At 36.3% G+C, this 15,248-nt stretch overlaps 3 protein-coding genes across 3 annotated transcripts; 2 read left to right on the top strand and 1 right to left on the bottom strand.

Moving 5' to 3' along the window:
• The first annotated feature begins 3,102 nt into the window (after positions 1–3,102).
• LOC17900719 (probable sugar phosphate/phosphate translocator At1g12500) lies at positions 3,103–4,940 on the top strand. The gene is made up of 2 exons (XM_006305121.2): positions 3,103–3,899; positions 4,236–4,940. The coding sequence occupies exons 1-2, from the start codon at positions 3,237–3,239 to the stop codon at positions 4,647–4,649; spliced, it is 1,077 nt and encodes a 358-aa protein (XP_006305183.1). The 5' UTR covers positions 3,103–3,236; the 3' UTR covers positions 4,650–4,940.
• A 1,841-nt stretch (positions 4,941–6,781) lies between these two features.
• LOC17896839 (guard cell S-type anion channel SLAC1) lies at positions 6,782–8,678 on the top strand. The gene is made up of 3 exons (XM_006304649.2): positions 6,782–7,342; positions 7,419–8,230; positions 8,310–8,678. The coding sequence occupies exons 1-3, from the start codon at positions 6,839–6,841 to the stop codon at positions 8,659–8,661; spliced, it is 1,668 nt and encodes a 555-aa protein (XP_006304711.1). The 5' UTR covers positions 6,782–6,838; the 3' UTR covers positions 8,662–8,678.
• Positions 8,677–15,177, bottom strand: LOC17899113 (vacuolar protein sorting-associated protein 18 homolog). Its single transcript, XM_006306622.2, has 24 exons — positions 15,070–15,177; positions 14,677–14,871; positions 14,363–14,575; positions 14,116–14,255; positions 13,929–14,024; positions 13,506–13,573; positions 13,307–13,408; positions 13,036–13,180; positions 12,763–12,906; positions 12,531–12,650; positions 12,307–12,363; positions 12,167–12,226; positions 11,914–12,021; positions 11,601–11,743; positions 11,312–11,390; positions 11,145–11,207; positions 10,921–11,051; positions 10,735–10,840; positions 10,369–10,557; positions 9,978–10,205; positions 9,721–9,876; positions 9,430–9,591; positions 9,145–9,261; positions 8,677–9,047 (listed from the first exon to the last, which is right to left on the bottom strand). Exons 2-24 carry the CDS (start codon positions 14,837–14,839, stop codon positions 8,871–8,873), a joined length of 2,967 nt encoding a protein of 988 aa, XP_006306684.1. The 5' UTR covers positions 14,840–14,871; positions 15,070–15,177; the 3' UTR covers positions 8,677–8,870.
• Positions 15,178–15,248: the final 71 nt, after the last annotated feature.

Here is a 15,248-nt window from a genome sequence, read left to right as displayed (position 1 = left end):
ATTGCCAGTGGCAATCATCATATACTATGTTATTTAATTGTTTCTTACATTAAAAGAATAAAAAACGAAAAAGAGTTAAGTTGTTCTTGCTTGTTTTGTTGTAACTTAGAAAATAAAGACAGAGAAGTTAGTATCAAACTTTAGACATCAATTCGTATGTAATTTATGTGGTCAATATACATACTAATTTATTTAGTTATGTAGTTACTTAAATATTTAATAATGGGAAATAAGAGGATTAGCTAGTTAGGTGATTTGATATCATAAGCATTATTATTATACGTAGACATCCATCATCATTGGAATTAAGTTTTGTTACTTAAGTGACGTGCTGTAATCATTTGATTTGTCTCAAGGCAATTTACAAAATAAGACATTTTGAGTATTTTAGGTAAAGTTTTACTGGTCCCTTCTAAGTAAAGATAGTTCTTACCTATCCCACACTCTCCAGTATTTAATATTATCTTACCTTGATGATTTATGTGTGGTATTGGATTGTTGATTTTTATCTATTAGTAGTAGATAATTGATTGATAACTGGTAATTCCATGTATTAGTGTTATATAAATCATATAATTTGAAATCTGATCTCCACATATAATAAACACGCTTACGTGCTATAAGAGAAATGGGGGTATTATGGATTGATGTGATAACGATAAAAATGATTTTATTGATAGATGCACTTCATATCGTATAATACCAAAAAAAAAGAAACAAATAATTATATCTTTCGTGTTTGGATTCCTTGTCAATGTGGGACAATTCTCTTTTTCATTTCTGTCAACGAACAGTTTCTCTCGTTTTGTAAATTTGTAATTTGATTAATGAACTTATCAATTTTTTTTATTCACATCATGTTTATACATACAATATATTTCGCATTAAGGATATTTTAGTTTTAAAAATCCACGGTGTGCAAGTTGTTTATTTACCTTTGGATATTATTAGCAATCGCATGGTATCATGAGATCAGTTGGCAAAATGGCAAGTGTAATAAAAGTATTCATATTGATTTAACCAGTACAAGGCGAATTTTTTTTTGCAGAAAGTAGCATTTATTTTTGCGAAGAATATTGCATTCTATTGGCCAAAATCCCGTTTTATAATTTATTTTTTACCATAATTGGTAGTAAACTTTGATTGATAGAAATTAGATAAACTTGAAGATTTGTCATGTGCACATGACATGACATATATATACATATACAGTTCCATAGTCATTCATATAGTCAATAATAAACTCAATGCGTGATTAATGCTGGCTCAAAAGAAAGAAAAAATCGCGTTATTACTTGATAGATCTGATTTGATTTTGGTATTTGTGACCACCTTTATTAAAATGTACTATTGTCAATATAATTAATTTTAAAATGCATCTTTTAAAATCTAAACATACATATACATATTCGACTATTCGTAAATATTAGTATAAACAAATGTTGACAAAACAAAAGTGATATATAAACCAATAATGTAGTGGATGATTCAATCTAGAGAAACAGAATGAAACATCCTTAGTATACAAATCGACCAAGTAAATAATCGAGAGATTAAGCTAAATGATGTTGTGACACGAATTTTCTTTTATGAGATCTACTACTTCGTTTGGCATTGGCATCATCATATCAATATTACACATATACACCTACACACTGAATCATTTCGTCATTACATAAAATACTATAAATAACAATATAACATGTTATATGGTATAGTATTTCAAAACCGAAAACTAAAGTTTAATTTCATTTGTTTTGTACTATACGCTTTATCCATTCTGTCAACACCGACGCATTTGGTGTTTACATGTTACGATAAATCCCATATATATATCTTTACACCATTTTCTTTTGATTTAACCATATTATATTATTATAAATACACACATATGACTTATTCCATCTTTGTTACTGATGTTTAATAATAATTTTGGCGTGTTCTAGTCTAGAAGAATTAGGACATGACATTAGGGCAGTGTGTTTTTCCAACTACTGTATAAAACTACTAGTGTATTGAGTAGCCCTGGGCACGAAGCGAATATTCGGAAAATTTGTGATATTTGTTATTTGCTTCGCTTCGATCGAATAGTTGATTTTGCTATTTGCTTCGATTCGTAAATTTTCGAGTATTCGGAACTTCGAATATTCGAATATTTTCGTAATATTTGCGAATTACTTGATTCGCTTCGCTTCGACCCATCCAATTTTTGTTTTAAACAAAAAATATATAGTACATAAATATAAAGTGCAAAATATAAAATATTAGAGGTTGTTATTTGACATATTTTCAAAATAAGAAGGAAATGTAACCACCGTCCATAGAATTCTCACATTTTATTTTTAATAATGATTTTTCTAGTAAAGTTTTATTTGTTTAAAAACAACATTTAGCAACAAAAAAAACCCAACGAGCCAAAATATAATAATTTGAATAATAGGCATATCAGATATATACCCAAATATATAAATACACATATCATATATATTATATGTATTATATAATAATTTATATTTATACATATATATAAATATACGAAGCGAAGCGGATATTCGGTACTAAAAAAAACTCAATATTTGTTATTTGCTTCGGTTTTTACGAATACTAGATTTTCATATTTGCTTCGGTTCAATATCTTATAGATATTTGAATTTTTCGAATCGAATCGAAACGAATATCGAAACGAAGCGAATCTAACGAATATTTTACCCAGGGCTAGTATTGAGGGACAATAATTAAAGAAAACAAAACTTGAAAAGAGAGGCTAATAAATTAGTAGTGAGTGATTAATTACGTGATTAGGGTGGGCGTGCGTCATAGAGGATTGCTTCCAATTGGATCTCAAACGTGGACCTACTACCGACACTTCTGACTCATATGGCTTAGAGAGTCTCTCCGAACACAAAAAGACTTCGAATCTTCATTTTTATTTCTCCTTTTATAATAAGTATTTGTTTCTCCTTTTTATTTATTTTAAAATAAAAACAATTCCCTCCAACTATAAAGATCCAACGGCTGATATCACCCAATACCTTTACAGCTAAAAATCTAAATTTCCACCGTCCGATTCATCTCTATCTCTCCCTCTTCTTCTTCTTCCTTCCTCCTCACTCTCAGATCTCGATCCTCACCAGAAAACGATTAAATAAACTCACACTTTCTCTCTCTCTCTCTCTCTCTAGAGAAGATAAAAAGAAAAAACTCATTATTCCCATTTTGCCCTTACTCCCAAAGAAATGGTTGAAGCTCAATCATGGACAACGCGGCGGATGAGCAATCCTAGATTCGACGCCGCCGCAACCCCCGCACCAACCATCGTAGACATCCCCGGAACGCCTCCACACTCCTCGCCTCTCAAACCATTCTTCCTCTCTTCCCCCACCGTATCTCCAGCAATCCTCACGGCGTCTATAATCGCAGCCTGGTTCGGCTCTAACATAGGAGTCCTCCTCTTAAACAAATACCTCCTCTTCTACTACGGTTTCCGTTACCCTATCTTCCTCACCATGACTCACATGCTCTCCTGCGCCGCTTACAGCTCCGCCGTGATCAACATCGCCGGTATCGTTCCACGTCAGCACATCTTATCTCGCCGTCAGTTCTTGAAGATCCTCTCTTTATCTGCCATCTTTTGTCTCTCCGTCGTCTGCGGCAACACGTCGCTGCGTTACATCCCTGTTTCGTTTAATCAAGCCATTGGAGCCACCACGCCCTTCTTCACCGCCGTGTTCTCTTTTCTCATTACCTGTAAAACAGAGTCCACTGAAGTTTACTTGGCTCTTCTTCCCGTCGTCTCCGGCATCGTTCTTGCTTCTAACTCTGAACCTTCTTTTCATCTCTTTGGTTTCCTCATCTGTGTTGCTTCCACCGCCGGCAGAGCTCTCAAATCCGTCGTCCAGGTATTAAATTCTTAAATCTGTAACAGTAAATATCGGTTTGAATTTTCGGGTTTAGTACCAATAGAAACTGTGTTCCAATTTCAGTTTTATTACAACACATCTCTCTTTAAAATCTGTCCGAATTTGGTTTAATTGTGTCAAATCTGGAATTTGGTTTCGAACAGAACTGAGTCCGGTTTAGCTCAGTCTCTGTTTGAATTTTACATTATAGTATTGGTTTATCATGGGTATGATTCAATTGCGTCTGAATCTAGTTTTGGATCTCACGGAATCTGAGTTTGAATCCAGTTATTTCGTGGTTTGGTTGAACCGGATTTTCTGTGAATGTTGTTGTAGGGGATAATTCTGACGTCGGAATCAGAGAAGCTGCATTCGATGAATCTATTGCTATACATGGCTCCAATGGCGGCTTGTATCTTACTACCATTCACACTATACATAGAAGGAAACGTATTAAGAATCCTAATAGAAAAGGCGAGGACGGATCCACTGATCATCTTCTTGCTAGCCGGGAATGCGACAGTGGCATATTTAGTGAACTTGACAAATTTCTTGGTGACAAAGCACACAAGTGCTCTCACATTGCAGGTTTTGGGGAACGGGAAAGCCGCGGTGGCTGCCGGAGTTTCGGTTCTGATATTTAGGAATCCAGTCACGGTGATGGGGATTGCCGGGTTTGGCGTCACCATTATGGGAGTGGTTCTCTATAGCGAAGCTAGGAAGAGATCCAAATTGCTTAACCAGAAGTGAAAATAGAAAGTGAGAAGAAAAAGAAAGATATTGGATTTTAAACCGGTGAAGTAATTTTTAATTTTTAATTTTTCGGTTTAGTTTCTTGATTCTTTGGAATTCTGCTATTTGTTTTTGAACCGGTTTGGTTCGTTTTGAGAGAGGGGACAAATCAATTTAATTGTAAATGGTTGAGATTGGGGAAAAGATATGAAATGGAAAAAAAAAGAGGGGATATATATATATATTTATAACAAAAGTGAAAAAGTAGGGGGCATAATTAAAGGAAATAAGATTGTATATTTTATTTTATCTTCCTTTGTTTTAAATTTGTTATTTTGTTCTTGTACTGTTATGTTTTATTTTATAGTTGGTGTTACCAAAATTATCGAAACATAGTGATGAAAAAAAGTTAAAAATACTAAATTTCTTTCCACTTCTGATTTGAGTTCTTCTTCAGTTAGGCGAAATCGCATTTTCATCTGTTTGGTAATGTATACATATTTTTTTTTCCTTTTCCTTTTTTTTTTTTTTTAATATAATTGTTAGCAACTTGCCTTCTTTGTTTTTGTCAACTTGCTCTTTTTTATGTCAACTTGCTCATTATTTCACTTGTAAGATTTGTATTCTTATAATGATTTGAGATCTACTATTTTGATCTGAAAACTAATGTGTTTAGCAGAAGAGTTTCCTTCTTTGTTACAAAAAAGAAAAATGTTAGGCATAAAGACACACAAACACAAACACATCTTATTGTTGACTATAATTGAGTAATCAAAGGCTGAACCAAACATGCATCCAAAAATGTAGTCAGTATTAAATAGGTTTGATAAATATGATATTGATGTTTTAGCTAATGTAGGGTTAAGGTTTATCATTAGACTTACAGCTTGTTAATGTGTGTTCCAATATAGCTAACATTTTAAGGTGGTAACACTTAAACTAAACGTGTTATATTAATCAATAGGGGTAGTTATATATTACATGCTTCATTAGTTCATTTCATATAAAATGTAGGCAAAATCCAGGTTGTTGTGGTTTCGTTCTCATAATTGTTGTTTATACAACTATACAACAAGTCTAACGTGTTAATTGGAAAAACCAAGTTTTCTTCAAGAATTTATGTTTATATTTTGCTTTTCGTTTTCAAGAAAGTGTAAGAAAAGAAAATAAGAGGAGAGAAAAGAGAGGGAGATAGATTATGACAGCTTATGTGAGTTTTGTCTTTTGGTCCAATTCATGCGAAGCCTATTCATTGATTTTATTATCACTTTTGTATTGTCTCAGTGATTGATTCAAAGGTTTTTGTTTTGTTTGGATAAAGAGAAAAAGTAAAGCAAAACAAAGGGACCAAAATCCATGGAAACAAAATCTCTTAAATAAAGAAGAAGAATATATGCTATTCTTACTTCTCCACATATGTTTGGTAGCTCCACTCTTTTTGTTTTCTATCCCTTTTCCAATATTTCAAACCTATAGGCCTTTACGATTGAAACACATGTTCTCTCTCTACTTCACATATGTTTGTTTATGTAAGATCATAATTCAAATATATACCTAAGAATGTGTGTTTACGTACTCTTTTTTTTGACATCTAATGTAACGTCACATTGTCGTGTAAATGCAAACAAATGTTGATAGGTTTTACTTAAGTTGGCTACAGGCAACGAATTGGCTTTGATTAATAACCACTTCAAAACCTCACATTGTAGTTGTGAATTGTTTCATCAGTTACGAGACATCAAAACCAAACGAATGGAGCAAACATAAATCGAATTAACTAAACCGAACCAGTCCAACTTAACTGATTCAAGTTTTGTTTTGGTAGAAGAAAGATGAGCAAATAAGCAAAATGCAATTTGATTTTGGTTATTGCAATTTGAGTCTCGTGAGTCGTGACTAAGGGAACGGCCTTTTCCTATCTGTGGTTTGTCATCGTCTCTCTTTTTCCAAGCTGTTTGGATCGAAACATTTTCACGAGAAACCTAAGAAACTTTCCAGGAAAGTATTGGCTCTCACATGCACACATTTAAACCACACCATTCAACAAGCTCTCTCGTGATCTCTTCTCCTTAACCACATACTTTGCTTTTTTTAAACTTACTCCATTGCATCTTTCTTTCTATATACATCAACATGTTTCCTCTGCATTCGAGAGAAAAAGAAATATCTTCTCCTGTGTTTCTCAAGTATCATATTAACTCTGATCAATGGAGAGGAAACAATCAAATGCTCATTCCAATTTCGCCGACATCAATGAAGTTGAAGAAGAAGCAGAGCAAGAACCGCAACAGCAAGATAACAACAACAAGAGATTTTCTGGTTACAGAGGACCAAACCGAGGGAAACAAAGACCATACAGAGGTTTCGGCAGACAGGTCTCACTAGAGACTGGTTTCTCTGTGCTCAACAGAGAATCTAGAGAAAAAGATGACAAAAAGAGTTTACCGAGGAGTGGTCGTAGCTTTGGCGGGTTTGAAGTAGGTGGAATCATCAACGGTGGAGATGGTCGGAAAGCAGATTTCAGTATGTTTAGGACCAAATCTACGCTCAGCAAACAAAAATCTCTATTGCCTTCTATAATAAGGGAGAGAGACATTGAGAACTCTTTAAGAACTGAAGGTGGTGAGACCAAAGATGATTCTATAAATGAAAATGTTTCTGCAGGAAGATACTTTGCTGCTCTTAGAGGACCCGAATTGGATGAAGTCAAGGTAACAACTCTTCTTCTTTATCTCTCTCTCTCTCTTCAATTCTCAATGACTTAGTTCCAATTGTATTCTCTTGCAGGACAATGAAGATATTCTGCTTCCAAAAGAGGAGCAATGGCCGTTTCTTCTAAGGTTCCCGATTGGATGCTACGGTATCTGTTTAGGACTTAGCAGTCAAGCTGTCTTGTGGCTTGCCCTGGCGAAAAGTCCCGCGACAAACTTTTTACACATCACACCATTGATTAACTTACTTGTATGGCTATTGTCACTGGTAGCCTTATTCTCTGTGTCCTTCACTTACATACTCAAATGCATCTTCTACTTCGAAGCTGTCAAAAGAGAGTACTTTCATCCGGTCCGAGTCAACTTCTTCTTTGCTCCTTGGGTGGTTTGCATGTTTCTAGCCCTGAGCGTACCTCCCGTGTTCTCCTCAAACCGAAAATACCTCCATCCCGCTATTTGGTGCGTTTTCATGGGTCCTTATTTCTTACTCGAGCTAAAGATCTATGGGCAATGGCTTTCAGGAGGGAAAAGAAGACTATGCAAAGTCGCAAACCCATCTTCTCACCTTTCTGTTGTAGGGAATTTCGTTGGGGCCATCTTAGCTTCAAAAGTTGGATGGAGTGAAGTAGCTAAGTTTCTATGGGCAGTTGGGTTTGCACATTACTTGGTTTTGTTCGTAACACTATATCAGAGACTTCCCACAAGTGAAGCTCTGCCTAAAGAGCTTCATCCTGTTTACTCTATGTTCATAGCTGCCCCCTCAGCAGCAAGTATCGCTTGGAACACGATATATGGCCAATTTGATGGATGTTCGAGAACTTGCTTCTTTATTGCACTCTTCCTATACATCTCCCTTGTCGCACGGATCAATTTCTTCACGGGATTCAAGTAAGTCAAACTCGGGTTTATATATTTTCCAGTCAAAGTATGTGTTGTTGCAAATTAGTGGCTAAGGAGTTGTATGCAGGTTCTCAGTAGCGTGGTGGTCATATACTTTTCCTATGACAACAGCATCAGTAGCAACAATAAAGTATGCAGAGGCAGTACCTGGTTACCCCAGCAGGGCTCTAGCACTCACTCTTTCCTTCATATCTACAGCGATGGTCTGCATTTTGTTTGTCTCCACGCTTCTCCACGCCTTTGTCTGGCAAACTTTGTTCCCAAACGATCTTGCAATTGCCATTACAAAGAGGAAACTTACCAAGGATAAGAAGCCTTTCAAGAGAGCTTATGACTTGAAGCGCTGGACCAAGCAGGCTCTGGCCAAGAAAATATCTGCAGAAAAAGATTTTGAAGCCGAGGAAGAATCGCGTCACTGATGCAAAATCATGGAATACAAAAGTATCTTTCATATCGAAAAAATAGTCAAGAGAACATTTTAGATTACAGAGGCACGAGTAGGTGAAACAACTTAATGTATGTATCTCCAGAAGCATGTTTAATAATAATATTACACAAATAATACAGCACTCAAAATCAAATTCACAATCCGAAGCTAGCTGAAGAAGAAATCACTGGGTGACATGAATCAAACAGGCAAAGAAATGGTCCTTTGGTTTGCTAAGTTGGTCTGTGGTCGGAGGTCCCATGAAGCAGAATGTTGTGAATCCTCAGGTTTTATAAAAGGCAAAGTGATCTCATTGATCATTAATTCTCCACAGAATGGGCATTCGCTGGCAATAGCATCATCTAGCTCTGATCGAAGCTGCCACAAGGTAAAATAATATATGTCAAGCCATAGAAACATGTTAAGAAAAGATATAAAATAAAAAGGAAAAGAAAAATGAAACGAATGTCCCTACCTTGTCTGCAGTAGTTGTGTTTGTTATGGGTTCATCAGATCTGTTACCATTTATATCCCTCCGGCTTTCGCTTCCGAGCAATGTCAGCTGCTTCTGCAGATCAAGTATATGCTCGGCCTAGACAGATTTTTGGATAACCAATCCAAAAAAATGGAATCACAATTTTAACATGGAAAATTACGAACTAAGCTACAGGTACAGCAAATCGTACTACTCTAAACGAACTGAATATTACTAAATTTGCAGTATCTAATATACAGAGAGAACTCATGGTTAGGAATTTACTTGCTCTTCATGTGCACAGCTTGTGACGTGTGTGATCAGGCACTGTGCATGGAAAGAGTGCCCACAAGGAAAGACATAAAAAGGAGCTAACGGTCCAGCTGAAGAATGTCCCTGTGCCATTCTGAAATCCCCGGTCATCATCAAGATTTTACGTTTACAAACCTGGTAACATATTGAAAATAATAAGCTCTACTGGTAATTTTGGTGCTTCAGAAAATTTGATTCCAATCTATATATATCATAGATAGCTAGACAATAGATAAAGACTATTAATTCTTAGGATCATCATACCCCGCATTCCTCGTCACGGTCGATTACAGCATATCGTTGAGTTAGCGCACTGATATCATTTCTAATGTTATCTGCACCACGTGTGGCATCATTCATCTCCTCTTTCAATTGTTCTATTTGCTTGTTGTAATCCTCAAGAGATGAGCAAATCGCTTCCTGCAAGAGGAGTTTGAAGAAAATAACAAGAGAGCAGAAGCAACTTGTTAGGTCCAAGACAGAGTGTTTGTGTGTCTGGAAAAGAGGAAAAGATGACTAACCTTGAAGTCATCAATTAAGGCAAAGTCCGGAAAGAAAGGCAAAATATCTTCTATCTTCAGAAGACCATCAGTTTCCTTGAGAAAGGCAATGGCTTTCCTTATGTTTTCCCTTTTAGCTCCCTTTTCCTGCTTGACAACATGCTTTGCAACCATCAGCCACAGCTTCTTTCTCAAGTCTTCATCATCTTCAACCTTATCAGCCTCAGCCATGGCAAGCTCTGGATCAATCTGTAAAACAAAAATTGTTTTCAACCACAACCAGAAGAAAATTCGGACTAAAATGGTCAACCAACCTTTCTGAGACATATTGGCATCATAGAATGTGGCGAATTCGGAATCTTAGGAGAAGGAATTTGAAAGATGGATGATTTTTTATTAATAGAATTATTACCTGAAGAGCAAGTGCTACCGCCTCTTCATGCATAGACATCATGCTGTAGATATGGACACAGGCACGGGTTCTCTTTTCCTTGAGACAGAGGCGCAAAGCATATTTGGGATCGTAAAAAAATTCGGGACCGTTCTCTCGTCCTTTCCCAAATTTGCATTGCAGGAAACGGAGGAGAGCACTGTCATCTTCCTAATAGGATAAGAAAAATAAAACCATTACGTAGCCCTCCAGAAACTTCTTAGTCACAGTCATACAAGTGAAAAAGAAGAAAAATGGACAGTAACCCTAGACGTTGCTTCCCAGTTAGTTACATGTTCTAAAGTTATAAGGAATCAAAGAAAATTTGTTGACGAAAACCAACCAAACCTGCTTGGCATATAATGAGAGAAGTAAATTGTGAATCCCTGGATCCTCGTTATGCAAACGGTGGACGCAAAACTCAAGATATTTTATGACTTCGTGTGTCTCATTCCTGCATTTTGATTTTAGGAGTTATTGTAGAAATTGATAACACAACATGAATAAACATATAGTTGAGAAGTGTGCCATTACTTTGCATGAGGTTCGCTTGAGTAGCGCATCATTGCAGTAATTAATCTCCTTGGATTAAGATTTTTGTTGGCCATCCATGCTTCCACAGTTTCATATGCGTCAAGCATAATAAGCTCCGGCGCAAATTTATACTGCAGTGAGCAAAATATATTCTGGTTTACAGGACAAAACAAAGATTGGGAGATTACATGATATCACAAGACCCAGTGCTAATATTTACAGACCTGAAGCTCATCTGATACTGAAGATTTTTGGAGCACCACCAATGCTTTCTTTGCTTCTCCTTGCTAATGGATAAATATGAAACTCATAATGTCAACTGATCAATCCTGAGTAAGATATATTTTCTATATGGATCAAGTATGAAAAGAAAACTTATCACGCCATTAACCTGGATATAATGGTGAACTACAATTTCATATTGCTCCTTCAAGTTTGCAAAATATACCAACTCCTCAACCCGACCATAACTACAGGAGAAGGAAAAAAGAGATAAGAAAAAAGAAGAAGAAAGGTGGTGTCTTATACTGTAAACAAGACATCCTAGGAGATGTGATGAAAACTTTCTTTTAAGAGAATAGCTTATTCCACAAAATAATACAACATCACTATAAAGGTCCAAGTGCTCACTGTCTTAGGGATATAATTTAATAGATCGCCTGGGATACTTGTGGAATTACCTTTCCAGAAGTTTCATTGTGGTTGCCTCATCCAATACATCCTTGCAGTCGCTCATGAAAGCACGGAATTCTTCAATGACCGAGTGATACTCAGAGTCACGATTTTCTATAGCAGTGTCATCTTCCAAAAGCAGCCGATTAATCTAATTTAGCATTCAACAAACACGAGACCAAAAAACAGGACACAAAAAGTCAGAAAGAAAACTGGGGGGATATAAATAAGAAGAATAGGGAATACTAGATGTAGATGACATAATTTTTTTCTAAATATATGTTAAACGTGAAGTGAGAACAAAGACAACAAAAGCTAGACCTTGTCCAAATATAGCTCAGTTGCCCATGTAGATATCATGGTTATCTGGCATTTATCATCCTTTGAAAGATTATCAAGCTTCCGCAACAAGAATGTTCTCAGAGCTTCCTGCAATCACACAAGGAACATAAGACAGTAAAAATTGAAGCCCACATGTAAACACAGTTTCTCTCTCCTGAACAGCGCACACTGGATTAGAGATTATTTATGTCCTATAATTAAAACTAGCAAAGATACAAACATAAATGTTTACCGGTTCGTTTATACTAATAAACTTCAAAGTGACTTCCTCAAAAGATATTACGTAATTGATCTGCAAAGAAAACATAGTACCACGTCAATGATGAATTACATCAAGTAAGAACAAAGTAAAACAGAGGAACTAGAAATTACTTTGGCGTAGAATGATGCTGCTCGCAGATATTCCTTGTTGGTGAATGCAGCTTCTGCCTACAACAGAAGATGCCCAATCCACAAATAATCAAAAGAGAGATTCTTTCTGACAAGTATCTATAGGCAGGCGACAGCAATAATACGATAATAAAAGGATTTGTAGATATGACACCTATGACATGAAAGCCAATGCCTATTAACTTAAAGATGACGTCAAGAATCACCTGAACTAAATAAACTTGGTCTCTCTGAAGAGGGTCACGACAGTTTGCTAAAGCTGCAGCATAGACTTTCAAGTCTAGGTAAACCTTCCACATATCCCGGCCTTCATCAACCACAGAAACCTAAAGAATATATCCAAATCCCAAATAAGAAGTGAAAGCAGAAGATGTTAGAAAAACTCCCTCAGCCACTTTTACTATCATTATAAACGACTAAGCCAACAACAAAACAGACCTGGAATATCGAATTTTGATCATATGCATAGAAAATGCTAGCAGAAGCATCGCTGCAAAGTCCAATTATGCCCCTCGTACCTGAATCTGTCGTTATATCAAACTGGAGCTCTTCTATGATTTGTTCACTTATCCGATTCACAACCTACCCCCGCATTGAAGGAATGCAGAAACCAGAAAGTAAGCACACTTATGAAACAAAGCACTTATATGAGCCATATCAAACTAAGTACATACACGGGGAAAGTATCACCTTTCATCTGTCCAAACATACCTTAACCTTATTCCCAATAAGAAGCAAGAAATGATACTCAGAGAGTGCCATTGAACTAGGCTTGACTGCTTCAGTGCCATTACTCAGTTTTGAGTAGTCCAAGAGTGCTTTGTTCTCCACAAAATTCTCATCACCATTTGGATAACTATCAACAAGTTAAAATCAAATTACAGAATGAAGGAACCAAAAGATATGAAAGTGAGCAACAAAAAGAAAGATCCCAATAAGTATTTCAGAGGGACATAGCCATATAAGTACACTATCATTCTACCTGTGCTGAGCTCCAAAATTTAGGCCACCATGATAAATTCCTGTTCCTGAAAGCCATGCAAAATGCACCGCTCTTCGTTGATTTATATAGAAATGTAGTTCGCTGAAAGACGATAAAACATTATATGTTCAGAGAGCAGAATTACACTTTGTAATGTCTTTCAAACGCAAAATGAGCCTAAGGTAACTTAATAGCTTGCCTGTTTGGTATTTCACCAGGAAGTTCCATAAAATGAACTGCACGTTCTTTATAACTAGCAAAAACAGACTGGAGTAAACACTTAGAAGTTAGACATTGAACATAAGAAAAGCTAATCCACATTTGCCAGAGATAACAGATTTGAAAGCAACACAGATCTAAAAAGTAAGATGTTAGATCCAATTTTCTGATGTGATATCTGAAATTAGGAAGGGACAATCATGTATGAATTTGACAGCCCAACCATATCGACCAATAAACTGGATCATCTTCAATAAATATATTGTGAACTTCCACTTAACCTCCTAATGCTCCCATTTCATAATAAGAAGTTAGTTCTACGATCGTGACATTTAATGTTCCTATATTATTCATAAGATCGGGGTCCATAATTCATCAGATAGCAGAAGAGAATTTAGCTTACTTCTAATGTTCCAATCCCGGTGAATGAGTAGAGTCGAGTGGGAGTTACAGCCATCACGTAGTACCTCATCCCACTGCTTATGTTAGCCGTTTCCATCTACACATTAGTTTCAATAAAAGACAGTGGTTAGAATAGCAAATCCAATGGAGGAAACAAGTAATTTCAACTCGGTATAAAATGTCGGTACCTGCAAAGCCATGAAGGCCTCTGGAAGTTCTTCAAGTTCAAATAAAAACTTGATATACTTCTCTCTCTTGTCTTTCTCATCCACGGCCATCTCAAATAGCTGCCCATCCTGAGTGCCCAGAATGATCTCCTTAGTAGAAACTGAATTCAGGGAAAGACAAAACAAACAAAATCATCAATATTAATCCATGTGAGAACGGAGAGATAGAAAAAATTATAGACTCATCATATAACACTAAAAACATAACCTTCAGTAATCTGTTGCCTATTCCAAGCCACAGCATTAACCACCAAACCTTTAAAGCGGCTCAACACACGCGGCTTAAGCCAATTAGCATGAGTATAAAACGTTTCAGCTCCTCCAACACCAGTGACAGTAGCAATGCAATGGCTACCACCGGGATCAACAAAAACCTTGTGAATCGATTGTTCCCCGGTTCGACCAACAGAGAGATCAATATCTACATCCAAAAGAAAAAAGATTTGACTAATTTTCTCACAAAACTGAACTTTCACCACTGAAATTTAAGAAACAAAAGGGAGATGAGAGAATTGAAAATACCATTAGAACCCCCAACTCTGAAATCATGGCGTATAATCCATCCTTTACTAGTACCAAGAACAATGACATCATTCCCAGCAGCCATACATGTAATCATGCCACGATTCTTTGTGGCATATCTCTCCAGAAGATCAACTGAAAATACTTGCCTTCCTTGATCCATCTTCTTCCCCCTCCCCCCTCTCTTTATTAGAACTGCACACACACAAAAATACTTATATAGACTTCAAACCATCATCCAGATTTTGAGCTTTTGACCGATCAATCATAAATACAAAAAAAAAAAAACAAAATTCGAAGATGAGAGATCAATTCGGGTTGTGAAATCTCAGAACGAACACAATGGGACAAAATCGAAGTTAGCACATTGGTTACAACAATAAAATTACTAACCTTCGTCGGAGATTTAATCGGCGACGGCGACCCGACGAAGCAACAGCTTCCGACTTATTTTGATCTGTCTGTCTGCTCTCGTCGCATCCAACAAATTCAGGCCGACTCAACAAAACAACCCCAAAACGACTGCGTTTTGATCTGGTTTAGTCTGGTTAGGCTAGTCCAAACCGAGTTTT

Source organism: Capsella rubella, unplaced genomic scaffold (assembly GCF_000375325.1).
Source record: "Capsella rubella cultivar Monte Gargano unplaced genomic scaffold, Caprub1_0 scaffold_1, whole genome shotgun sequence".
Taxonomy (NCBI): Eukaryota; Viridiplantae; Streptophyta; class Magnoliopsida; order Brassicales; family Brassicaceae; genus Capsella; species Capsella rubella.
The sequence above is the reverse complement of the archived record's forward strand: the minus strand, read 5'-3'. Positions and strand labels throughout refer to the sequence as shown.